This window comes from Somniosus microcephalus, chromosome 4 (genome assembly GCF_052327205.1).
Source record: "Somniosus microcephalus isolate GS21.2 chromosome 4, FLI_Smic_1.0, whole genome shotgun sequence".
Taxonomy (NCBI): Eukaryota; Metazoa; Chordata; class Chondrichthyes; order Squaliformes; family Somniosidae; genus Somniosus; species Somniosus microcephalus.
The window spans coordinates 284,657,094-284,685,018 of record NC_140990.1 but is presented as its reverse complement, the minus strand read 5'-3'; the positions used below and the strand labels follow the sequence as shown (position 1 = coordinate 284,685,018).

General features: G+C 45.9%; 1 protein-coding gene across 1 annotated transcript in view; it reads left to right on the top strand.

The window, feature by feature from the left end:
• The window catches only part of dpp10 (dipeptidyl-peptidase 10 (non-functional)), a 1,285,183-nt gene that overhangs the window by 296,123 nt on the left and 961,135 nt on the right, over window positions 1-27,925 (top strand). Inside the window, exon 3 of the mRNA XM_085986567.1 lies at window positions 18,737-18,832. Within this exon, the coding sequence (XP_085842693.1) occupies window positions 18,737-18,832 (96 nt within the window). The remainder of the gene's footprint in view (window positions 1-18,736; window positions 18,833-27,925) is intronic.

The following is a 27,925-nucleotide window of genomic DNA, read 5'->3' as shown; positions in this document are numbered from 1 at the left end:
TTCCTGGTTTTGCTCCTCAATGGTTCAGCTCTAATTTTAAGATTACGTCGCCTTGTTCTTGATTCCCCCATCAGATGAAATAGGGTAGATACTGAGAAACTATCAAATGCTTTTAACATTTTAAACACCCCGATCGGATCATCCTTCTACACTCGAGAATACAAGTTTGTGCAACTGTTCTCATAATTGAACCCACTGCAGTGTCAGCCGTGGCTCAGTTGGTAGCACCTTTGCCGCCAAGTCAGAAGGTTGTGGGTTCACGTCCCACTCCAGACACCTGAGAACAAAAAACTAGACTGACACGTCGGTGCAGTACTGAGGGAGTGCTGCCTCAGTACTGTCAGGTGGCGTCTTTCGGATGAGATGTTAAACCGAGGCCCCTTCTACTCTCTCAGGTGGACATAAAAGACTCCGTGGCACTATATTGAAGAAGAGCAGGGGTGTTATCCCCAATATTTATCCCTTAATCAACAACAATAAAACAGAATGGTGGTGGTAATGATGGCAAAACAGTCAACTGACAAGAACTTCAGGATTTAGCACATGCGCAGATAAATGCGGAAATCCTGAAGTAGTGGTCAGCCATTCACAGGTTGCGCTGAGAAACTCCCCAGAGCTGGCAATCAATTGAAATCATATATAAGAATGCAAACTTCCACTATTATGCTGGAATATCGCTGTTAAACTCCCCCCTCCCCCCACCCCCCTGAAAATATTACGCCTTGTTGAAAGTGGTGTAATTGGGGTTTCAACAGTGTATTGACAGCTAAAAAAAGGATATAGCCCTTAAAAACTAATTTTAATTTTGTGTAGTGTCAAATTTGTTCATTTTAATAAAAATTAAAAATGTTAAGAAACTTTAAAAAAAAATATTGAATTTTTTTTTAAAGTTTGGTCATCTTTATTTCAGGTTTGCTTTTTCCCCATGTGAGAATCCCAACCTTTGTTTTGATCTCTCTAACGTTATTACAAAGTTAGAATTTAAAGAGCTTACCCACTTCCTTATTTGCTGTCTGTGAGAATTCTGCATTTTAATTGGCTGCTTAGACAGCTGGTTGACATCACAGCAGCTCGCATTTTGGGATCCCCACTATACTTCATTACATAGAAACATAGAAGATAGGCGCAGGAGTAGGCCATTCGGCCCCTCGAGCCTGCTCCGCCATTAAATGCGATCATGGCTGATCATCCAAATTCAATACCCAGTCCCTGCTTTTTCCCCATACCCCTTGATCCCTTTAGCCTTGAGAAATATATCCAACTCCTTCTTGAATATATTTAATGAATTGGCCTCTACTGCCTTCTGTGGTAGAGAATTCCACAGTTTCGCCACTCTCTGGGTGAAGAAATTCCTCCTCATTTCTGTCCTAAATGGCCTACCCCTTATCCTTAGACTGTGACCCCTGGTTCTGGACTCCCTGACCATTGGGAACATTCTTCCTGCATCTAGTCTGTCCAGTCCTGTCAGAATTTTATAAGTTTCAATGAGATCCCCTCTCATTCTTCTAAACTCCAGCGAGTACAAGCCCAATCGACCCAATCTCTCCTCATACGTCATTCCTGCCATCCCAGGTATCAGTCTGGTGAATCTTCGCTGAACTCCTTCCTTGGCAAGAAAATCCTCCCTCAGATAAGGCGACCAAAACAGCACACAATACAAAATGTGGTCTCACCAAGGCCCTGTACAACTGCAGCAAGACATCCTTGTTCCTGTACTCAAACCCTCTCGCTACGAAGGCCAACATACCATTTGCCTTCTTAACCGCCTGCTGCACCTGCATGCTTACCTTCAGCAACTGGTGCACAAGGACACCCAGGTCTCGTTGCACTTCCCCTTCTCCCAATCTATTGCCATTCAGATAATAATCTGCCTTCCTGTTTTTGCTACCAAAGTGGATAACCTCATATTTATCCACGTTATATTGCATCTGCCATGCTTCTGCCCAATCCCCCAACTTGACCAAATCATCCTGGAGTTTCTCGGCATCCTCCTCACAGCACGCACGCCCACCCAGTTTTGTGCCATCTGCAAATTTGGAGATATTACATCTAGTTCCCTTGTCTAGATCATTAATATATATTGTGAATAGTTGGGGTCCAAGGACCGATCCCTGCGGTACCCCACTAGTCACTGCCTGCCACTCGGAAAAAGACCCGTTTATTCCAACTCTTTGCTTTCTGTCTGCCAACTAGTTCTCTATCCAAGTCAGTACCTTGCCCTCAATCCCATGTGACTTAACTTTACACGCTAATCTTTTATGCGGGACCTTATCGAAAGCCTTCGGAAAGTCCAAATAAATCACATCCACTGGTTCTCCCTTATCTATTTTACCAGTTACATCCTCAAAAAATTCCAGTAGATTAGTCAAGCACGATTTACTCTTTGTAAATCCATGTTGACTTTGTCCGATCCTGTCACTGTTTTCCAAGTGCTCTGCTATTACATCTTTTATGATGGACTCTAGCATTTTCCCCACTACCAATGCCAGGCTTACCGGTCTGTAATTTCCCATTTTCTCTCTACCACCTTTTTTGAAAAGTGGGGTAATATTAGCTACCCTCCAATCCATGGGTACTGCCCCAGATTCCATCGAATGTTGGAAGATGATCAGCAATGCATCTACTATTTCGAGGGCCACTTCCTTAAGTACCCTAGGATGTAGATTATCAGGCCCTGGGGATTTATTGGCCTTCAATCCCATCAATTTCCTTAACACCATTTCCCTACAAATACTGATTTCTTTCAGTTCCTCCCTTTCATCAGACCCTATGTTCCCCGACATCTCTGGGAGGTTATTTGTGTCCTCCTTTGTGAAGACAGAACCAAAATATGTATTTAGTTGGTCTGCCATTTCTTTGTTCCCCATTATAAATTCCCCTGATTCTGACTGCAAGGGACCTACACTTGACTTCACCAATCTTTTTCTCTTCACATATCTATAAAAGCTTTGACAGTCAGTTTTTATGTTCCCTGCAGGCTTACTCTCATATTCTATTTTCCTCTTCTTAATTAATCCCTTTGTCCTCCTTTGTTGAATCCTAAACTGCTCCCAATCTTCAGGTTTACTGCTTTTTCTGGCCAATTTATATGTCCTCTCCTTGGATCTAATGCTATCCCTAATTTCCCTTGTTTGCCACGGTTGAGTCACCTTTTTTGTTTTATTTTTAAGCCAAACTGAGATGAACAAATTCTTTAGTTCATCCATGCGGTCTTTGAATGTTTGCCATTGCCGATCCACTGTCAACCCTTTGAGTGACATTCCCCAATCAATCCTACCCAACTCGCTCCTCAGACCATCGTAGTTTCCTTTGTTTAAATTCAGGACCCTAGTCTGAGTCAACAACTTCATTCTCCATCTTAATGAAGAATTCTATCATATTATGATCGCTCCCACCCAAGGGGCCTCGTACAGCAAGATTGTTAATTAACCCTTTCTCGTTCCAAATTACCCAGTCTAAGATGGCCTGATCTCTGGTTGGTTCCTCGACGTATTGGTCCAGGAAACCATCCCGTAAACACTCCAGGAATTCCTCCTCCACAATATTGTTACTAATTTGGTTAGCCCAATTTATATGTAGATTAAAGTCACCCATGATGACTGCTGTGCCCTTATTGCACGCTTCTCTAATTTCCCTTTTAATGCCACCCCCAACCTCCGCATTACTGTTTGGAGGTCTATATACCACTCCCACTAACGTTTGCTGCCCCTTGGTATTTCTCAGTTCTACCCATACAGATTCCACATCATCAGAGCTAATATCCTTCCTTACAATTGTGTTAATCCCTTCTTTAACCAGCAATGCTACCCCACCTCCCTTTCCTTTTTGCCTATCTTTCCTGAATATTGAATAACCCTGGATGTTGAGTTCCCAGCCTCCCTGGAGCCATGTTTCCGTAATCCCAATCAAATCATAATTGCTTACCTGCATATTTTGGTTCTGTCTTCACAAAGGAGGACACAAATAACCTCCCAGAGATGTCGGGGAACATAGGGTCTGATGAAAGGGAGGAACTGAAAGAAATCAGTATTTGTAGGGAAATGGTGTTAAGGAAATTGATGGGATTGAAGGCCGATAAATCCCTAGGGCCTGATAATCTACATCCTAGGGTACTTAAGGAAGTGGCCCTCGACCTGGGAGAGAGCAGCAGCGCGACCGGCGGGAGATAAAAGCAGCGGATTCAGCAATGCCCGACCAGATAGCTTGGACCTGGGAGAGAGCAGCAGCGTGACCGGCGGGAGATAAAACCGGCGGATTCAGCGAGGCCCGACCAGAGAGCTTGGACCTGGGAGAGAGCAGTAGCGCGACCGGCGGGAGATAAAACCGGCGGATTCAGCGAGGCCCGACCAAAGAGCTTGGACCTGGGAGAGAGCAGCAGCGTGACCGGCGGGAGATAAAAGCGGCGAATTCAGCGAGGCCCGACCAGAGAGCTTGGACCTGGGAGAGAGCAGCAGCGCGACCGGTGGGAGATAAAACCGGCGGATTCAGCGAGGCCCGACCAGAGAGCTTGGACCTGGGAGAGAGCAGCAGCGCGACCGGCGGGAGATAAAACCGTCGGATTCAGCGAGGTCCGACCAGAGAGCTTGGACCTGGGAGAGAGCAGCAGCGCGACCGGCGGGAGATAAAACCGGCGGATTCAGCGAGGCCCGGCCAGAGAGCTTGGACCTGGGAGAGAGCAGAGGCGCGACCGGCGGCACTTAAAAGCGGCGGATTCAGCGAGGCCCGACCAGAGAGCTTGGACCTGGGAGAGAGCAGCGCGACCAATTCAACAGCAGGGGAGAGAGGTAAAAAGTAATCCAAGTGTGACGTCACCAGGAAGCAGGTAAGTGATTGGTTGGTGAGTATTTCTTTTATTACAAGCTTAAATTCTGCGGTTTATATTTTCTTGTGTCTCTGTGGTGTAGTGGGGACAGTTGGTAAATAAGCGCCCTAGAGTATATCTTTAACTGGTGGTATTGAATTAATTTAAATTAATTAAAGGGGTAAGTCATGCCAGGAGAGCCCAGCCCCGTGTTATGCTCCTCTTGCTCTATGTGGGAATTCAGCGATGCTGCCGGTGTCCCTGATGACCACGTGTGCCAGAAATGAATCCAGCTGCAGCTACTAACGGGCCGTATTGAGGCGCTGGAGCTGCAGATGGATGGGTTGTGGAGCATTCACGATGCTGAGAGGGTCATGGATTACACGTTTGATGAGTTGGTCACGCCGCAGGGTAGGGCTGCACAGGCAGAAGGGAAATGGGTGACCACCAGGCGGAGCAGTAGAAGCAGGCAGGTAGTGCAGGAGACCCCTGTGGCCATCCCCCTTTCAAACAGGTATACCAATTTGGATACTGTTGAGAGGGATGACTCACCAGAGGAAGGCAGCAGCAGCCGACTCACCAGAGGAAGGCAGCAGCAGCCAACTTCCTAGCACCGGGGGTGTTGCTGCTGCTCAGGAAGAGAGGAAAAAGAGTGGGAGAGCAATAGTGGTAGGGGATTCTATTGTAAGGGGAACAGATAGACGGTTCTGTGGCCATAGACGTGACTCCAGGATGGTTTGTTGCCTCCCTGGTGCCAGAGTCAAGGATGTCACTGAACGGCTGCAGGGCATTCTGAAGGGGGAGGGTGAACAGGCAGAGGTCGTGGTTCACATTGGGACCAACGACATAGGTAGGAAGAGGGATGAGGTCCAGCAACAAGAATTTAGGGAGCTAGGTAGCAGATTAAAGAGCAGGACCTCAAAGGTTGTAATCTCTGGATTACTCCCGGTGCCACGTGCTAGTGAGTATAGGAATAGGAGGAGAGAGCAGATGAATGCGTGGCTAAAGAGTTGGTGCAGGAGGGAGGGCTTTAGTTTCCTGGATCACTGGGCCTGCTTCTGGGAAAGGTGGGACTTGTACAAGTCGGACGGGTTGCACCTGAACCAGAGCGGGACAAATATCCTTGCGGGGAGGTTTGCTAGCACTGTTCGGGGGGTTTAAACTAAAATGGCAGGGGGTTGGGAACCTGAGCAGGGAGACAGAGGAAAGGAAAACAGGGATAAAAGCAAAAGATAGGAAGGAGAAAAACAAATGTGGCAGTCGGAGAAATCAACGGTTTAAATCAAATGTGGCCACAGTAAATAATAATTCTAATAGGTCTAAGAGCGTTAAAAAAACAAGCCTGAAGGCTTTGTGTCTTAATGCGAGGAGCATTTGTAATAAGGTGGATGAATTGGCTGCGCAAATAGAGGTAAACGAATACGATTTGGTTGAGATTACAGAAACGTGGCTCAAGGAGGGCCAAGACTGGGAACTCAACATCCAGGGGTATTCGATATTCAGGAAAGATAGGCAAAAAGGAAAGGGAGGTGGGGTAGCATTACTGGTTAAAGAAGGGATTAATACAATTTAATGAAGGATATTAGCTCTGATGATGTGGAATCTGTATGGGTAGAATTGAGAAATACTAAGGGAAAAAAACATTAGTGGGAGTGGTATATAGACCTCCAAACAGTAAGGCGGAGGTTGGGGATGGCATTAAAAGGGAAAATAAAGAAGCGTGCAATAAGGGCACAGCAGTCATGGGTGACGTTAATCTACATATAGATTGGGCCAACCAAATTAGTAACAATACTGTGGAGGAGGAATTCCTGGAGTGTTTACGGGATGGTTTCCTGGACCAATATGTCAAGGAACCAACCAGAGATCAGGCCATCTTAGACTGGGTATTATGCAACGAGAAAGGATTAATTAGCAATCTTGTTGTACGAGGCCCCTTGGGTCGGAGCGATCATAATATGATCGAATTCTTCATTAAGATGGAGAATGAAGTAGTTGACTCAGAGACAAGGGTCCTCAATTTAAATAAAGGAAACTACGATGGTCTGAGGAGCGAGTTGGGTAGGATTGAGTGGGGAATGGCGCGCAAAGGGTTGACGGTGGATAGGCAATGGCAAACATTCAAAGACCAAATGGATGAGCTACAGAATTTGTTCATCCCAGTTTGGCGTAAAAATAAAACAAAAAAGGTGACTCAACCGTGGCTAACAAGGGAAATTAGGGATAGCATAAGATCCAAGGAGAGCACATATAAATTGGCTAGAAAAAGCAAAAATCCTGAGGATTGGGAGCAGTTTAGGAGTCAACAAAGGAGGACAAAGGGATTAATTAAGAAAGGGAAAATAGAATATGAGAGTAAGCTATCAGGGAACATAAAAACTGACTGTAAAAGCTTTTATAGATATGTGAAGGGAAAAAGATTAGTGAAGTCAAGCGTAGTTCCCTTACAGTCAGAATCAGGGGAATTTATAATGGGAAACAAGGAAATGGCAGGCCAACTAAATGCATACTTTGGTTCTGTCTTCACAAAGGAGGACACAAATAACCTCCCAGAGATGCCAGGGAACATAGGGTCTGATGAAAGCGAGGAACTGAAAGAAATCAGTATTTGTAGGAAAATGGTGTTAGGAAAATTGATGGGACTGAAGGCCGATAAATCCCCAGGGCCTGATGGTCTACATCCCAGGGTACTTAAGGAAGTGGCCCTAGAGATAGTAGATGCATTACTGATCATCTTCCAGAACTCGATAGACTCTGGAACGGTACCCATGGATTGGAGGGTAGCTGATGTTACCCCACTATTCAAAAAAGGTGGTAGAGAAAAAGCGGGGAATTATAGACCGGTAAGCCTGACATCGGTAGTGGGGAAAATGCTAGAGTCTATTATAAAAGATGTAATAGCAGAGCACTTGGAAAGCAGTGACAGGATCAGACAAAGTCAACATGGATTTACAAAAGGTAAATCATGCTTGACTAATCTGCTGGAATTTTTTGAGGATGTAACTGGTAAAATAGATAAGGGAGAACCAGTGGATGTGGTGTATTTGGACTTTCAGAAGGCTTTCGATAAGGTCCCACACAAGAGATTAGCGTGCAAAATTAAGGCACATGGGATTGGGGGCAAGGTATTGACTTGGATGGAGAACTGGTTGGCGGACAGAAAGCAAAGAGTTGGAATAAACGGGTCCTTTTCCGAGTGGCAGGCAGTGACTAGTGGGGTACTGCAAGGATCGGTCCTAGGACCCCAGCTGTTCACAATATATATTAATGATCTGGACGAGGGAATTGGATGTAACATCTCCAAATTTGCAGACGACACAAAGCTGGTCGGGAGGGTAAGCTGCGAGGAGGATGTCGGGAAACTCCAGTACGATTTGGACAGGTTGGGTGATTGGGCAGAAACATGGCAAATGCACTATAATGTGGATAAATGTGAGGTTATCCACTTTGGTGGCAAAAACAGGAAGGCAGATTATTATTTGAATGGCAATAGATTGGGAGAAGGGGAAGTGCAAAGAGACCTGGGTGTCCTTGTGCACCAGTCGCTGAAGGTAAGCATGCAGCTGCAGCAGGCGGTTAAGAAGGCAAATGGTATGTTGGCCTTCGTAGCAAGAGGGTTCGAGTACAGGGACAAGGATGTCTTGCTACAGTTGTACGGGCCTTGGTGAGACCGCACCTTGAGTATTGTGTGCAGTTTTGATCACCTTACCTGAGGAAGGACGTTCTTGCCATGGAGGGAGTGCAGTGAAGGTTCACCAGGCTGATACCTGGGATGGCAGGAATGACGTACGAGGAGAGATTCTGTCGATTGGGCTTATACTCACTGGAGTTTAGAAGATTGAGAGGGGATCTCATCGAAACCTATAAAATTCTGTCAGGTCTGGACAGACTAGATGCAGGAAGGATGTTTCTGATGGCCGGGGAGTCCAGAACCAGGGGTCATAGTCTAAGGATAAGGGGTAAGCCATTTAGGACTGAAATGAGGAGGAATTTCTTCACCCAGAGAGTGGTGAACCTGTGGAATTCTCTGCCACAGAGGGCGGTGGAGGCCAGTTCATTAAATATATTCAAGAAAGAGTTGGATATATTTCTTGAGGCTAAAGGGATCAAGGGATATGGGGAAAAGGCAGGGACAGGGTACTGAATTTGGATGATCAGCCATGATCACATTGAATGGCGGAGCAGGCTCGAAGGGCCGAATGGCCTACTCCTGCTCCTATCTTCTATGCTTCTATGTTTACCTCTATTTGCGCAGCTAGTTCATCCACCTTATTACGAATGCTCCTCGCATTAAGACACAAAGGCCTAGAAATTTGGTGGCGCCCCATTTGGGGCGCCAAGCTCGCCTGGGCGCTGGAATTTGCGCTGCGAACGGAGTCGCTTGCGCCCGCCGGAAATTCAGTTTGAGCACCCCAAGAGGGACTCGGCGCTGCTCGAGGCTCCCCGCGTCCCGCTTGGGGTGCTCAAACTGAATATCGCAGCGCAACACGCTGCGGCACGGCGCGCTGTGGTACTGCAGGCCGTCCTCCCCTTCTTAAGGGGGAGGGGCCTGCACCAGCACGATCACCGATCGCGAGTGCTGGCAAAAGAGCCCGGCACCGAGCAGAAGTGCCGGGCTCTCGGGACACAACCGGCACTGCCCGGGGGAGTGGAGCAGGAGGCCGGGGACGGCGGCGCGAGGAGGTGCTGGCAGGCGGCCACCGAAAAACATGGCCATCCCGCACCTCCCCCTTAATTTGCGCCACTACCGCCGCAGATAGGCCCCCCTTACCCGATAACGATTTGCGACCGGCGCTATGGGGGGTGGGGGGGGCGCGACCCAATATCGGGTTCGGGGCGGTAGCGGGGCACTGCGCATGCCGATGACCTCATCGGTGGTGGCGCAGCGCTACAGGCTAATGCCGCCATTAGCGCCCCGCTAAATATCGCGGGAGGCGTGGCCAGTGGCGCTAAAGCCACTGAGTGCCCTCTTTAGGCGCTAACTGGTGGCGCAGCCCACCGAATTTCTAGGCCAAAGCCTTCAGGCTTGTTTTTTTAACGCTCTTAGACCTATTAGAATTATTGTTTACTGTGGCCATGTTTGATTTAAATCGTTGATTTCTCTGACTGCCACTTTTGTTTTTCTCCTTCCTATCTTTGTCTTTTATCCTTGTTTCCCTTTCCTCTGTCCCCCTGCTCAGCTTCCCAACCCCCTGCCATTTTAGTTTAAACCCACCCCAAAGCACTAGCAAACATTCCCCCTAGGACATCGGTCCCGGCCCTGCCCAGGTGCAAACCGTCCGGTTTGAACTGGTCCCACCTCCCCCAGAACCGGTTCCAATGTCCCAGAAATTTGAATCCCTCCCCCTCACACCTTTCCTCTAGTTATGTGTTCATCTGAAATATCCTTCTATTTCTACTCTGACTAGCACGTGGCACTGGTAGCAATCCTGAGATTACTACCTTTTGAGGTCCTATTTTTTAATTTACCTCCTAACTCCCTATATTCAGCTTTTAGGATCTCATCCCATTTGTTATCTATATCGTTGGTACCTGTATGCACCACGACAACTGGCTGTTCACCCTCCCCTTCCAAAATGTTCTGCAGCCGCTCTGAGACATCCTTGACCCTTGCACAGGGAGGCAACACACCATCCTGGAGTCTCGTTTGCGGCCGCAGAAACGCCTATCTATCCCCTTACAATAGAATCCCCTATTACTATAGCTCTACCCCTCTTTTTCCTCCTGTCCTGTGCAGCAGAACCATCCCTGGTGCCAGGAAGTTGGCTGCTGCTGCCTTCCTCTGATAAGCCATCCCCCCCAACAGTACTCAGTGTATCTGTTTGAGAGGGTATTGCATGTCAGAAAACCTGAACTTCTCAACACCGAGATCGTGAGATCTTTCTGCGAAGCTTACTTTGGGGCCAGAGGTGAATGCCTTTGAAATATCATAAACAAGCTTCGCTGCTGATTGTAGTGTATGTACCTTTAAGAGGAACTATGTTTTTGAAGCCCCTGTATACGGTAGTACCAGTAGTGACCACTCGGGTATATAAGCCTGTATAGCATCTTGTGTAGTTCGTTCACCTCCAGACTTTGTTCAGTAAACACTCGTTAAATCAACTCCTGCATTCCGTGTCTCCATTAACACACGGATCTAACAGTGGCGACGAGTTAGAAACTAACTTACCTGCAATTCGGCAGCACCTCCAGGAGATCGATTCCTCAGACGAAGGTTGAAGCCAGAAGCAAGAAAAAAAAACTGTGGTTTCACCAGCTAAACGGGCTGGTGGCAGGTAGTGCACTGATCCTTCCTGGGCTGCGGCGGGCTAGAGCTCGATCGGGTGGCTCTGCAACGGGGCCGGGCAGTGAGTCGGGAAGCAGAAGCAAAGAGAGAGAGAGGGTGGAGCACTCAGGGCGCGGCCGGTGCTGCAAAGCAGGTCGGCGTTCGGACCGAGCAGAGGGAGGGGGAAGTCCCAGAGTGTCCGCTCCACGACGGGAACGGTTCTCCAAGTAACGGAGAAACTATTGAAGCGATATATAATTTTAAAAAAAAATAGAAATACCGCGAAAAGCTGCAGGTCGCAACGGGAACCGCGGAGAACAGTGTTGGCAGCAGCAGCAGTGGCGGGAAAGCACGGGAGGCGCCATCTTAACTCGGCGGGGAAGAAAGAAAAGCGCGGGATGTGCCATTTTAGATTTTCAAGATGCCGAAGACTGGCAATATTACTGCTTTTGATAGTGATATAGAAGATTGGACCACATATGTGGAAAGAGTGGAGGTATATTGCAAGGCGAATGAAGTAGCGGATTATAAAAAGGCATCGGTAATTCTAAATCTGATGGGCGCAAGGACATACGGGCTGTTACGAAACTTGATCACTCCAGCCAAACTGATGGACAAGAATTTTAAGGAGATTGTTGATACCTTACAGGAGCACTTAAACCCAACACCACTGCTGATAGCGGAACGATTCAAATTCTTCAGGAGGAATCAGCACAAGAATGAAAGTAACGCTGATTACCTCACCGAATTAAGAAAGCTGTCAAAGCACTGCCAATTCGGGGCAGGACTGGCAGATTCTCTACGAGACAAATTCGTCTGCGGTCTCCTAAGTGAAGGAACACAGAAAAGACTACTTTCTGAGAAAGATTTGACACTGGACAAGGCTTTCAGTGTGGCTGTATCATACGAAGCAGCAGCAAGAGGAGCTGCAGAAATACAGCAAAAGCCACAGGACTTCGGCACCCATGAAATGACACGGGGTTTCGAGAGATGTTATCGCTGCGGCAGACCCACCCATGACCAGAAGGACTGCTGGTTCAAGGACAAAGCATGCAGGCAATGCGGAAAGATGGGACACATTGCACGTGTATGCAGATCTGGAAAGAAATCCGCTGACAGTAAAAAGGTCAATAAGGAAAAGTACAGAAAGGTACAAATGATGACGGACAGTAGCTCCGAGGACCAGAAGAGCGATAGCGACTCCGGAAACAAGAGACTAAGCTGTCTCAAATTACATAATGTAATTGCCAAAGAAGATTACCAGACCATTTGGGTTACCCTCACGATAGCGGGGTCCCCAGTCAAAATGGAGCTAGATACAGGATCAGCTCTGACCGTCATAAGTCGACGGGATTACGAGCGGCTATTTCCGCATATACCTTTGAAAGACACATCCATTGTCTTGAAGACATATACGGGGCAGAAAGTATACCCCAGAGGGAAAATAAGGGTGCCTGTTGTATACAACGGCAAGGAAATACAGAAGTTGTATTTATACGTTCTGCAAGATGGTGGTCCACCGTTGTTGGGACGTGAATGGATCAGAAAGATACGTTTCGACTGGCACTCCATTCAGGCACTGACAGTGACCAGTAAGAAAAAAAAACGATGATGACGTCATACCTGGACGATTAAAAGAAATCTTGGCTAACGCCAAAGAAGTGTTTCAACAGGAACTAGGAACCCTGAAAGGCGCCACCGCCTCAATAAAAGTGGAAGATGCGGCAATTCCCAAGTTTTTTAAGGCAAGGCCAGTGTCATACACAATTCGTCCAGCCGTCGAGGCAGAGCTGGAGAATTTGGAAAAAGCAGGCGTGTTATCCAAGGTAGATTGGAGAGAGTGGGCAACACCCATCGTCCCGGTCATGAAGAAAATGTTGAATAATGATAAATCTGAAGAACAGAGAAAAGTTCGCATCTGTGGGGACTTCAAGGTGACTGTAAACCCAGTTCTTCACATGGTACAGTATCCTCTTCCGAGGATAGAAGATATTTTCGCCTCACTATCCGGAGGGAAACGTTTCACCAAAATTGACTTAGCACAGGCATATCTACAGATGGAGGTTGAGGAGGCCTCTAAAAAGTATCTCACGATAAACACACACAAAGGCCTGTACCAGTACAATCGACTGGTTTTTGGAGTGGCATCAGCTCCGGCTATCTGGCAAAGAGCTATGGAGCAAGTCCTGCAAGGGATTCTGGGGACTCAATGCTACCTAGACGACATCTTTGTAACAGGAGAAAATGACAACGAGCACCTTGCCAACTTGGAGCAGGTGCTCACGAGGCTGAGAGAACGGGGCCTACGAGCAAATCGCCCCAAGTGCGAATTTTTCCAGAAACAAATATCATATTGTGGCCATGTGATTAACGAAGAAGGGTTGCATAAGTCACTTGAAAAAATTGAAGCGGTCGTAAAGGCCCCAGCACCTGAAAATGTCTCACAATTAAGGTCGTTCCTGGGATTAGTAAATTACTATCATAAATTTTTACCAAACTTGTCGACGGTTCTGCACCCTCTTAACGCACTGCTACAAACGGGAGTAGTTTGGAAATGGAGCGAAGACTGTAAACGTGCCTTCCATAAATGTAAAGGCTTGATCACGTCCAGGGAAGTGTTGGCTCATTACAACCCATCACTGCCAATCAGACTGGCGTGCGATGCATCCCCTTACGGCGTGGGAGCGGTATTATCGCATAGATTCCCTGATGGCTCGGAGCGGCCGATAGCTTTTGCGTCATGCTCATTGAACTCAGCTGAGCGTAACTATGCCCAGATCGACAGGGAAGCACTCAGCCTGGTGTGGGGGGTGAAGAAATTCAACCATTACCTACACGGACAAAAATTTACCTTGTTGACTGACCATCAACCCCTCGTCTCCGTATTCAACCCTAAAAAGGGCATTCCCATTATGACAGCGCAAAGGCTACAGAGGTGGTCCCTTTTCCTAGGGGCACACCAATATGACATAGAATACAAAGGAACAAAACAGCATGGGAATGCTGACGGGTTATCCCGCCTACCATTGCCAACGGTGGAAGAGGCGCCTACAGTGGACCCAGTGGAGATGTTCCACTCGACCATAGTGGAATGTCTACCGGTGACAAATTCTACCATTGAAAAGGAAACGCAAAATGACCCGACTCTCTCACGAGTCTTCGATTTAACAGTGAAGGGATGGCCAGCACATGGCGAACCACTGTTGCCAGCATTCTCGCAAAGAAGAGAACAGCTGTCAGTGTGCCGAGGAACCTTGATGTGTGGATCCAGAGTGGTGATTCCACCCAAACTCAAGGATAGAGTGCTAAAGGAGCTTCACGAGGGGCATCTGGGTGGAGTGAAAATGAAGAACTTAGCCAGAGCGTTTGTGTGGTGGCCAGGTATCGATGGAGACATCGAAGAAATGACCAAGAGCTGTCTAGGATGCCAGAAGGTCCAAAACGCCCCACCACAAGCCCCTCTACATCCATGGGAGTGGCCCTCATCTCCATGGCAAAGGGTGCACAATGACTTTGCTGGTCCATTTATGGACTCAATGTTCTTAATCGCGGTTGATGCACACTCCAAGTGGCCGGAGGTAATAAAGATGTCCTCCACCACCACGGAAAAAACCATCACAGTATTAAGGACCATATTTGCCAGGAATGGGCTGCCTGAACAGATCTGTTCTGATAATGGACCGCAATTTGTATCCGAAGAATTCAGGAAGTTCTTAAAAAACAATGGGGTTAAGCACTACACGTCCGCCCCATACCATCCCGCCACCAATGGATTGGCTGAAAGGTTTGTCCAGACCTTCAAGAAGGCCATAAAGGCCATGGGTAATGAAGACATAAATCTACAACATAAGGTAGATAACTTCTTGTTTGCGTACAGGAATGCAACACATGTGGTTACAAAGCAAACCCCCGCCATGATGTTTTTCAATAGAAGCCTAAGATGCCGGCTGGATTTGGTCAAGCCAAACGTCAGAAGGGCCGTAGAGAACCGACAATTTCAAAGCATGAATGAAAGGCCAACTAGAACCTTCCAGATAGGTCAACCAGTTTTGGCCCGGGACTACCGTACCGAGAAATGGCAGCCTGGAACTATTTGCACACGACTGGGACCGCTGATGTATACCGTGGACATTGGAGAAAGCATAATAAGGCGCCATGCTGACCAGATCATAGAGTCATCCGAAAAAGGACAACCTACACCACAACTCTATACGCCTAGTGATGAAGCAAAGATACCCATAGTATCTACCTCCGATCTGGTGATACTGGAACCAGATGAACCCGACACTGGCATTGAAGCCGAATCGACCTTGCCAAAAGAACCTACTACACCACCGAGGTGTTATCCGGACCGAGTCAGGAAGCCTCCAGAGAGACTGAATTTGTAATTGATTAACTTCAGCAAATGTGTATATTATTGTTCTTGTAAAAATGTTATTTAATGATTACTTAAAATGTTATGTACTATTTATCTAAAAGGGGAGGAATTGTAGTGTATGTACCTTTAAGAGGAACTATGTTTTTGAAGCCCCTGTATACTGTAGTACCAGTAGTGACCACTCGGGTATATAAGCCTGTATAGCGTCTTGTGTAGTTAGTTCACCTCCAGACTTTGTTCAGTAAACACTTGTTAAATCAACTCCTGCATTCCGTGTCTCCATTAACACATGGATCTAACACTGATCACAAATCCCAGGCCAATAATTTTTTTTTCGAAGTTTGTTTATGATATTTCAACTTTTATAACCTTACAGTATCTTGAGGACTGTCTTCCCTTACCTCATCCGGCTCTTTCCTTCCAAAGCAATAGTCTCTTATCTCAAAAGCAAAATACTGCGGATGTTGGAAATCCAAAATAAAAACAGAAAATGCTGGAAATACTTTGTCAGAAGGGTCATCAACCTGAAACGTTAACTCTGTTTCTCTCTCCACAGATGCTGCCTGACCTGCTGAGTATTTCCAGCATTTTCAGTCTCTAATCTCATCCTGTCTTGCTCCCCCTGGTGCAGCCAGTGTATGTACCAGGCACAGCTTTAGGACATTAGTTCAGAGGCCCAAGCCAGAGCTGTCTTACTCAACCAGCCGCCATCCAAACTAACTCCCCTTAATCTAACGGACTCTTCCATCCTGAGATGGTACCTTAACTCCCATAAATTCCTTCTATTCTATGTCCTTTATACTAATTAAATTTTAATTATCTTCTCAAGCAGTTCTGTTAAACAAACTCCAAATTCTACCTCAGTATTATAATATGGTTATTAGTAATAATGGAAGAAACAAAGGTTGGGCCTTCATTGGCCAAATTAAAGACACAACAACAGAGTCAAAATCCCAAACTTACAAACAACAGACAGCTAGCCTGTCATTAGCTGACAAGGCCATACTGTGGGCCCCTGTGTGGAATGTTATGCCTCATCTATTCTAACTAACTGAAGACATTTTGTCTCAAAGTCTAATACAAGCTTCCAGGAAAATTAAACTGATGCAGTTCCAGTAAAACACAACTGATACATTAACCCCTTAGTTGTCTCGAGCACTAATACAATCATTTAAACACAGTATTATTCACATTGCAGTTTCATTTGCATAACCATATATATTTTTAGGCACCCCTAATTTCTAACATGGACTCCCAAATCTCTCTGCTCCTTTGCAGTTCTTCGTTTCTTACCATTTAAATAATTCTCCGGTTTATCTTTTAGGGTTCAAAGTGGATGACGCCACACTTGCCCACATTGAACTCCATTTGTTTTGTCCACTCATTTAATTTCTTTTATGTCCATTTGTAAATTCTTTCTCTCGTCTGCATTACTTACTGTCCCTCCTAACTTAGTAACTTCAGGCTCGTGCTAGCCCACTTTGGCACCTGCAGGTCTTGAGTACCTGGATTGTCTGTACCTACCAATGACAATGTGACTGTCCAGTTATTGAAGTGTTACTTGAATGTGTCTCGCAGGGTTGTTCAGAGTCGTCTCCTTGCACTCACTCCAAGTCCTTTCTCTTCTCAACTGCTCTCCCTCTCTGATTGTTCTCAATGCTCTTGTTCTCTTCCAGCAGCCCTCAGGCTCGCAGGGCTGTGTCCCTCTCTGGGTTGTTTTCAAGGCTCTCTCCCCTTCTGGGCTCTGCCAGACTGCTCTCATTGTTGGCTTAGGCTTCTCTGCACCTCTACACCATCTCCTTGATCTGCTACACTTCTTGTGGTGATGGTGTTAGGTAGGGATTTCCAGGATTTTGACCCAGAATTTTTGAAAGAATATATGTCCAAGTCAGGATGGCATTTGATATGGAGGGGACCTTCTCATGACATTACTTCTCTTATCCTTCTTGGTGTTAGAGGTTGTGAAGCTCAGAGGTGCTGTCAAAACAATTCTGCCATTGCCACCATTGCTCATTCTCCTCTCCCCAAAAGTCCATTTTTTAATCAGAAATTTATCTTCCCATTGTTGCCATCTGATATCAGAACTTAGAAATGGAGATACAAAGAAAAGCAGAAAATGTTGGAAATGCACAGCAGGTCCATCAGCATCTGTGTGAAGAGAAGAGGCAGGTTAATATTTCAAGCATGCACCTTTACTTTGACCTGGAAACTGAGGAACTGGAAACTCTTTAATGGAACTCCACCAAAGCTGGAAAGGAGTCAAAATTGGTGGATGATAATTATCTCTAAGATAATGAAAAGGATTTAACGAACAAAAAGGACATGAGAATAATTAAGTGAGGCAATGGAAAGACATGGGAAATATACTGAAAAAACTGCAAATGCAGGAAATCTAAAATAAAAGCAGAAAGACAAGCACCCTGAGTGCAAATTGCCCTTCCACAAAACTGTACAGATGAAGGGTTCACACTAGCACTGCCAAAGTGCCTTCCCTCCCCCCAGGTGCCAACAGATTCCCCCTCTACCTCATGCACCCCCAACGGGCTGTCTCTAAAAAAAAAAAATGGAAGAGGTAGTTCATAGATGAAGATTATAATATCAGTGTTTAAACCAATGGACAGCAGAATGCCCAGCAGAAAGATGAGACCCTTAAGCTTATTTTGATCTCAGTTGGAACAGTGTAGAAGACAAAAGATGGAGAGGTCAGAGTAGTAATGGGAGTGAGAGTTGAAATGATAAGCCATAGGGAGGTCAGGATCATACTTGTGGTCAGACAGGTTCAGCAAAATGTCACCCAATCAGTGTTCAGTCTCCCCAATTTAGAGCAGAATGTACCATGAGCAGCAAATAGGGTATAGTAGATTGGAGGAAGTACACGAAAATTGCAATCTTAAATAGGAGTGTATTATCTCTAGGCCACACCATTTAAACACAGCAGAATAACCTTCTAATGGTTGAAAGTCAAATCTATAAATTAGTTATACATCTGACTCCAGTGAATCTAGCTTCCTTGTAATTAATGTTTGTGCACTGGAAGAATATCATGCCGTTATCACAATTTATGTCCTTTGGAATAATTTGGGAAAACTTGCTGTTAAAACGTAATACATATTTACTATTTAGTCTTGTATTTTAATTTCACACAAATATTATAGATATTATAAAAATTATTCCATATTAAAATCTTGAAGTTACAAAAGAACAATCTCAGAATTGCATTTTTTTTTGGTCAGTTCTATGTTATATATTATTGAACTTTAACCTATTGTACATGATATTTGTTTTACTTCAGATGATACTTCAAAAACAGTAGATGCTCGACTCTCCCTGGATGACCTGTTCAGAATAGAGTTCACTATACATGACCCAGAAGTAAAGTGGATCAACGGTATGTATTAAAGTCATAACTCACAAGCTTGAACTGTAATGATTAAAAATCAATGCTATGAATTGGGTAAAAATGGCAGTGTTTATTAAATAAATATTCATTAGCTTTCATGGTATTATTTAACAATAGGCTATGGAAATGGAAACATTGGGTTTGGGTTCTAACAAAACAAAGTTCTGGACTGAAATCTAAATTTCCATAAGAAGAATATTTGATTATTTTGATGTGCAGTTTACATTGTTGCAAAACACAATTAAAGGGTTTAGGGGAAGAATTTATAATCAAACTGGATATTTGTGCAACCGTAGGCAAGTATTAACTTTTAATTATTTTAGTGGTAGTACTCTCACCTCTGAGTCAAAGACATGAGTTCAAGTTCCAATTCAGAGATCTGAGCACATAATCTAGGCTAACACTTTAGCTTAGTACTGAAAGAGTGCTGCACTGTCAAAGGTGCCATCTTCTGGATGAGATGTTGAATCAAGGCCCCGTCTGCCCCTCAGGTGGGCATTAAAGATGCTATAGCACTATTCATAGAAGAGCAGGGGAGTTCCCTTAGTGTCCTATCCAACATTCATCCCTCAACAATCATTACTTACACAGTTATCTGATCATTGCTGTTTGAAGGACCTTGCTGTGTGCAAATTGGCTGCCATGTTTCTCTACATTACAATAGTGACTACATTACAAATGTACTTCATTGGCTGTGAAGTGCTTTGGAATGTCCTGAGGTTGTGAAATGTGCCGTATAAATACAAGTTCTTGTTTACATTACTTTATTTGATACATAAAACACTTGTCTGACTAAGATTGAAAACTCCCCACATGGAAAACCTTCATTACACATCCACACATGTATGATGTGCAAGGACATTGTAAAGGAGTTTGAAACAGAAGCAGTATCTACTGTTTAAATTTTTTATAGCTACAAGAAGATAAAATGATCGCCAGAATTGAGCTGAAGATTCTCCTTGATATAAGTAGAAGGGCAGGTGCTCAATGCTGGAAAGTTTTGGCCTTAGGTACATGTGTTGTAATTGTCATCTTTCCAGTGTGCAATGATGGCTCTCCTTGCAGCTAGCAATCCCATCTGATCAAGTGCACTTGACTGCTTTATTTCTGTATAAGCTACTACAAAATTGTAAACTTGAAGATAAATGACAATTTAATACAAGGCAGCTGTAATAGTCTATTGATTGCTTCCATTCCAAAATGTTTCAGCTTAATGGCTGCAGAACTCAGCCTCTCCTGTAAGCTCATTGAATATTGCAAGCCCATTTTAAGCTCATCATCACGCATCAGTGGATAAAAAGAACTCTCTCAATGTGACAACATTGTGACTAGAACTACTTCCTGATTGTCTCATTGCTGCAGTAACCTTATCATCTTCAGATCGAGGCAATATCAGTTCATGAACTGTTCTATTGCATTGCTGCCAAAAGAATAGCTTTTCTTTCTGTTTGCTATGCAAGAGCAAGTTTGTAATAGTTTTAAGCTTTTCTTTTAAGTTTATATCAGGACATTGATCTGAGTATTTAGAAAGCTTCCACAATCACTGGTGGAAATAATAGTTTTCAACCTGAGCTTGTCCCATGAATTTCCGACTTAGCCTTGTCTAGGGGATTAGCGGATTATTGACAAGGCAACTAGTGTCAAGTGGCAGCTCACTTGACATAATGGACAGTCAAGTGCCTTTCGTACCTATCATAATCCCTAGTAAAACTAAATGTAACTTTTTTTACTCTATTTTCCTCCACTTCAAATGTTTATTGACTCTTCCCTTAAAAGATCCAATAATCTCTGCTTCAAATATTCGCTTTTCTTATGTAGGCAAAAGGCTGCATTGTCTCCATCCTACTAAGCTATCAGTTTTGAAAGGGACCTTTGCATCTTCTGGCAATGGAAAGGAAAATTGTGCAGGGTGTATAACAGGTGATTGATCTGCTAATGCTTCTTTTACACTCCCGCTAAAGTTGAAAGTTTCGCCCTGTGTTTTTGAATGCTTTGAGTGTTTTTCTGTACAGATGCACGACAGCTGCTATCCAAGCACACAATAGTGGAAAAAACTGGTAACAAGTTGGAAAAATGGTAGTGTAAACTCAGATAGCAACAGCTTGAGGTGTTTAAACTGGGCCTAACTTAAATATTCACTGTATTAGCCCTAACAAGTCAAACTCAGGGAATTTCAAGTTTGGGATTCACTTTGGAGCTCAGCTGACAAAAAAAAAGATAATAGGGCTAATTTAAATTTGGCAGTGGTGTGAAACGGACAATATTGGATTAGCCGCACATTATACATACCGCCCAATTTTCTTTTCCATTGACTTCAATGTAAAGCAATATCGGGTGGCATGTGTAATGGGCGGCCGATCTGATATCGCACATTTCATGCCATCGGCAAAAGTTAAAATTACCTCCAATGTGCTGAGAACAGTTACTTGCAGTCAGTTACTGACTGTCAGCGACTGATGTCTGCCTACCAATTATTGATGCATGTAATCATTTGGTACAAAATCAGAAAGGATCTCAAAGAGAAAAGTTAGGTGAATGTTTTGCTTGTAATCCTTAATCAGAATTTACAGATGCTAGTTTTCCTGCTGTACATTTACAGCTTTTCTGACTTTATTTCACATTTTCAGTTTTCACTTTTAAATCTTTTGTTACAAGACTTAAATATTCATCAGTTGTGAAACATTTTCAAACTGTAGCAAAATTTGGAAATTTGAAAATCTAAATTTTGGCCCAAATCAGATTGCAGTTTGCTCCGACCATCTTGTTTAATAGTTTTGCTTACTAGTTGATCATTCATTGTGTATACTTAGAACGGGTGGAGTGTGTGGGCTGAACTCCTGTTCCAGGGATGAAGAGCCCATAGCCACTTTAAGGCCCGGACCTCATTTAAATGGAACCAGCAAGGTACGGATGCCAAACAGGTGTCTCGATGGTGCTCGCTGGCTTCTGGCCTGAGCAATTTCAGCTGGTTCCTAGGCCGAGTCAGTCTGTGAGTAGGTCCTGGGGAGGGGAGGGGAGGGAAGCAAGCAGACGGGCGGGGCGGGGGTGGGGGGAGAGGGAGCCTGGGCCGACAGTGGCCCACGTTATTTTTGTACAGCCAGGAGGAGTACTGCTACTCCTTCTGGCTGCACCAAAATATAACACTGAAAACATTTTGGGTCTGTTTTTGGAGTGGTCAGCAGCAATGTTCTCTTAATTTATTTTTTGGTGTATGGTCCCTTTAAATTTGCTATGTGACTGCTGCGCATGCTCAGTATATTTTCCAGCAGCACCAGCTGGTGAGCAGCCTGCATGGGACCTCCCGATTGATGCACGGCCGTGCACCTTAGGGAGAACATTGGTCAGCAGCAGTCCCTGTAAGGACTATAAAGGTCATGTCTGACTAACTTGATTGAATTTTTTGAGGAGGGTCGATGAGGGTCGTGCATTTGATGTAGTCGACATGGATTTTGGCTAGGAACTAAATATTCCAGGATACTTAACTTTTAGTAGAGATAGGCAAAATGGAAAAGGAGGAGGGGTAGCCCCGATAATAAAGGATGGGATAATGACAGTAGAGAGAAAGGATCTTACCTCTGAAAATCAAGAAGTAGAATCAGTTTGGGTGGAGCTAAGAAACAGCAAGTGGCAAAAAACATTGCTGGGAGATGTTTATAGGCCCCCAAACAGCAGTTGTAATGTAGGACAGAGTATAAATCAGGAAATTAGAGGCGCATGTAACAAGGGTAATACAGTAATCATGGGGGACTTTAATCTACATATAGACTGGGCAAACCAAATTTGCAGGTACAGCAAGCAATTAGGAAAGCAAATAGTATGTTGGCCTTTATTACAAGAAGATTTGAGTACAAGAGTAAAGGGCCTAGAAATTCAGTTGGTTGCGCCAGCTGCTAGCACCTTAAGAGGGCGAGAAGTGGGGCGCTAAGCGTCTAGCGACCGGGCGTGGCGCGATCTGTGCCTCTCGCGAAATTCAGTAACGATTTAACGGTGGCGCAAAACTTTTGTGCGCGCTCAGCTGCGCGCGCAGATCCTGACGTCATTTCATGGTGCAACGCCCTTTGTGCGCCCCGAACCGGAAATTCAGTGGCGCCGGCCTATTGTGCGTCTGGCGCCCCCAGCGACTGGTAAAGGGGAACGGTTCCCAGTCGCTGCGGGGCGCTAATTAAAGGGGACTCCTCCTGCAGTATAAATGTCAGCCATTTTGCTCCACTCCTTCTTTGTGAGACACTGATATTTGGAGAGAGACAAAGGGAGAGAGCTTTCTGGTTTGAATCAACACTTGCTCAGGTACTTCTGGCTTCAGGCCAGAGCTTTGCACTTGTAATTAACTTTCAGTGCCATAGCATTAATTCGATACATCTAATGGGGGCTGCAATAGGTGCAAACGTTGGCTTACTGCATTGCATTCAGAGGGCTCCAAGACGCCGTGAGAGACTGCCAGTAATGGCCAGATGGAGAAGGGCCAACAGGCGTCGGCACAGGAGGCCTTACCCACCCAGGGTATACCGCCAGCAGTTCTCATATCTGAACATGTCTGAGGAGCAGTGTGTTCAGAGGCTGCGATTCAGAAGGGAGGTGGTCACAGAGATCTACCACCTGCTTCAGAGAGATCTGCAGCCACAGCTGAGGAGCAGGACGTCTCTGTCGGTGGCAGTGAAGGTGATGGTGGCTCTCAACTTCTATGCCACCGGCTCCTTCCAATCCGCTACTGGGGACATTTCCAACATCTCCCAGTTTGCGGTACATTGCTGCATCCGCCAGGTGACCAGTGCCCTTTTCAGAAGGAGACGTCAGTTCATCTCCTTCCCCATGACCCTCGACAAGCAGCAAGAGCGTGCAATGGGATTTGCAGCATTAGCGGACTTCCCCATGGTGCAGGGCGCCATTGACTGCACGCATGTGGCTTTGCGGGCACCTCTGGAGAATGCCGAGGATTACCGCAAACAGAAGGGCTACCATTCGCTCAACGTGCAATTGGTGTGTGACCACAGGCAGCTCATACTAGCTGTCAATGCCCGCTTTCCAGGCAGCAGCCACAATGCCTTCATTCTGCGCCAGACTTCTGTGGCAGACCTTTTCCAGGCCCAGCCTCACCCACGAGGATGGCTTCTCGAGGACAAAGGCTATCCTTTGTGCACCTGGCTGATGACCCCGCTCCATGCGCCCAGCACCCCTGCAGAACAGCGATACAATGACAGCCATCAAGCAACCAGGAACATCATTGAGCACACAATCGGCGTGCTCAAGCAACGGTTCCGCTGTCTGGATCGTTCCGGGGGATCCCTACAGTACTCGCCTGAGCGAATCTCCCATTTCGTTGTCGTGTGCTGCATGCTGCACAACCTGGCTATCCGCAGGACTCAGCCACTGCCAGCAGACATTGGAGGACAACCAGAGGAGGAGGAGGAGGAGGACCAGGATGGGAGGGAGGCAGAAAGTGCAAGGGCCGTCCGTCTGTGGCTTATTGCAACTCGGTTCTAGGCCCCCTCTCAAGGAATGGCTTGTGCCAATGAAGGAAGATGAATGTAGCCACTCCGCAAGCCCTCAGCCGATCAAGGCAACCAATACTTCCAAAAGCAAACATGGACAGTGCGATTAAAGAAAATTTTTTACTCTTATAACTCTGTGCCCTTCCCGCATGACAAACTAATTCAGAAAAACCCCCCCAAACAAAAATACACCAGTCTCGGCCTAACAAACACACCAGTCTCGGCCTTTATATAAAAAACAAAAACGCCAGTCTCGGCCTTCATATAAAAAAACAAAAACGCCAGTCTCGACCTTCATATAAAAAAGAAATACAACAGTCTCGGCCTGTTTATAAAAAAGAAATACAACAGTCTCAGCCTGTTTATAAAAAACAACAAAATTGGCCAGACCTTCTACTTTTCCACCTGCGAGGGTGATCCGTCTCGCTTCCGGGCATGGCCCCTACCCGCCCTGCAACTCCTCCTCAATGGGACCCCAGTGGCTGCAGCAAGGCTGGGGGAAGACTGCTGAGGGTTAGTTGGTGAGACATCAGATGCCCTTGGGGGTCGGCCTGGACCAGCTCTGGGCCTGGAGGGCCCGGCTGCGGACTGCTCCAACTCAGCTTGGGCGGCAGCAGTCTGTCCTACGGGTGGTGGCAGCTGCAGTGGAGGAGTGATAGTGTTGGCTGCAGGAATGCTGCCAACCTGACAGAGCACAGGCACTCCCTGGTCGGCTCATTCACTGGCACTCGCACGGGCCAGCACTGCAGCATGCGCAGCAATCTGCTGAAGCACAGACTGCTGGGCAGCTGCGGCACGGCGAGTGTCCCGGCGATGCCTGGCCGAGCCAGCGAGTGTGGCAGCAGTTAGTGCCCGTGTGGCCCTGGTCTGTGCCTGGATGACACCAGCCAGTGAATGCACGGCACGACTGAGCACTTGGCTGGAGGCCGCCTGTGCTGCCGCGAAGTCCTGCAGACTCCTGGCCTGTGCTGCCCCGAATTCCTGCACACTCCTTGCCAGTGACTCTATGGAGTCAGGCATCATTGCCACTGCAGTCATGAGCTTAGTGTGCCTGCGCTCAGCCTGGGCGCCCATTTCCGCAAGGAGCCGCACCTCCTCTGCGCTCACTGTAGCAGGACTGGAGGCCACACTCTCCCTCCGGGGAGAAGGCTGCCGAGCTTCCCCACCCTCCCGCGTTGCTGCAGCCTGCTGGTCCCCGGAGCATCACTCTCCTCCGACACTTCCCCTCCTGCTCCCCTCCAGGGAAGAAGTGTCCCCAGCATGGCCATGGGCTGCCTCGGCCGAGGGTGTCCCTGATGGGGCGGCTTCCTCTTCCTCCTCCTCTAGGTCCGAGTCCGACACAGTGCCAGCTTGAGGGGCCGCCTCCTCACCTGGCAAGTCACCATCTGAAAGCAGGGAGGTACAAGAGTTGCTTTAGAGTGAGGACATTGTTATGTTCATAAATAAATAGACGTTTTCATTATGAACAGCTAGCTTGAGCTAGTCATTTATTCAGCCATGTGGACTAGTGTACAGGCATCCATCTTGACTGCTGCCTTGTGGGTAGCCCAGTCCTAAACATACAGCTCCACCTAGTGTACCATTCTAGAATGACATGTTACTGATCATTACATCCCCCTTCCTTAGAGGTTAAACAAAATCAATATCAATCAATCATAACGACATAAACATCTTCACAACAGTCAACACATTTTCAAAGCTTTACTTTATGAACTCTAAGCTTTTCATTCTTTTATTTTAGTTTTCTTTGTGCTCAAAGATTAAGTCTATCAGGCTTTTTTAACTTCACGTGTGGATCTTCTCAGCACAGGTAAGTCTGATGTGTTTTCATGAGAGCCTGTATGTGTGTTTGTGTTAGATTGCTCTGGTGGTGAGTGACAATATTCAGTTGCGGCATTGCCATCGATTTGCTCTTGGATAGTTTCTTGTGTTTTCAGGAGGGAATGGCGGTTCCTCCTGAGAATCTGTCCTTCCTCAGTTCTAACAGTGTATGACCTTGGCCCTACTTCCTCAAGAACTGTAGCTTTCCTGTTCCATGCATCTGGATCCTCAATCCTGACAACATCATCCCTTGTCAATGGTTTCAGAGTTTTGGATGACTTGTCATAGTGTGATTTCTGTTTCAGCTTTAACAGTTGAAGTCTCTGTCTCAGTTCTTTACTCTGCTTTTCTTTTGCACAGCAGGGTAGCGTGGTAGGCAACTTGCGACCCATTAGGAGTTCAGCAGGTGAAGAACCACAGTCTAAAGGAGAGGCTCGGTAGCTCAGCAGGGCGAGATAATGATCAGACTTGCTTTCTGTTGCTTTCTTCAGTAGCTGTTTGAAAACTTGAACACCTTTCTCTGCCTTACCATTCAACTGAGCATACAGAGGACTGGATGTGATGTGTTGAAAGTCAAAATGTGCTGCAAACTGTTGCCACTCCTTACAGTTGAAGCACGGACCACTGTCGCTAATGGCAATCCTGGGAATTCCATGTCTGGCAAAGATGGATTTAACATGCATTATGACACTGCTTGCTGATGTACCTGAGAGCAGCGCCATCTCAGGATAGTTAGAATAGTAGTCAATCACTATTAGATAGTCTTTGCCATTCAAATGAAAGAGGTCCATACCAACCTTTTGCCATCGTGCTGTTGGTAAGTCAGCTACTATCATTGGTTCCTTTGCTTGTTTGTTTTGGTGTTTCTGATATGTCTCACATATGCCTATCATTTTCTCAATGTCCTTATTTATGCCAGGCCAATAAACAGTGTCTCTTGCTCTCCTTTTGCATTTTTCAATTCCGAGGTGTCCCTCATGAATCCTTTCGAGCATGTCTCGACATAGAGCCTGTGGAATGACTATTCTGTTCTGTTTTAGTAATAGTCCACTTGTGACACTCAACTCTGACCTTATGTGAAAATATTTTGGACAGGAATCTTTTGGCCAACCATGATGAATGTTCTCTATTACTGTTTGTAATACTGTATCTTTTACTGTTTCTTCTGCTATTTGCTTTGATTTTGTGTCTGACACGGGCAGTGCAGCAGTGACCATACTCACATGAACATCCACGTCTTCCTCAGTAGAGCTCACATGACTCATTGTATGTGCTCGGGATAGTGCATCTGCTAACACTGTGTTTGCCTGGTGTGTAGATCAGTTCAAAGTCATATCTTTGCAGCTTCATTATGAGTCGTTGAATTCTTGGAGACATCTCATTCAGATTTTTTTTTATGATGGCAACCAGTGGGCAGTGGTCTGTCTCAATTGTGAAGGTGGGAAGTCCATATATGTAGCCATGGAACTTTTCTAGTCCAACTACCAAGCCTAGACATTCCTTTTCAATCTGGGCGTATCGACACTCAGAATCAGTCATAGACCTGGAGGCATAGGCAACAGGCTTCCAATCTTCACCCTCTGCTTGTAGCAAGACCGCGCCTAGGCCATCTTTTGATGCATCCGCTGACACTTTGATTCTCTTTGTTGGGTCAAAGAAGGTGAGTACAGGTGTGGTTGTCAGCACTGTATTAAGGTTCATCCACTCTTGTTCATGTCTTTCTGTCCATGCGAACTCATTTATTTTATGTAGCAGTTCTCGCAGACAGGCT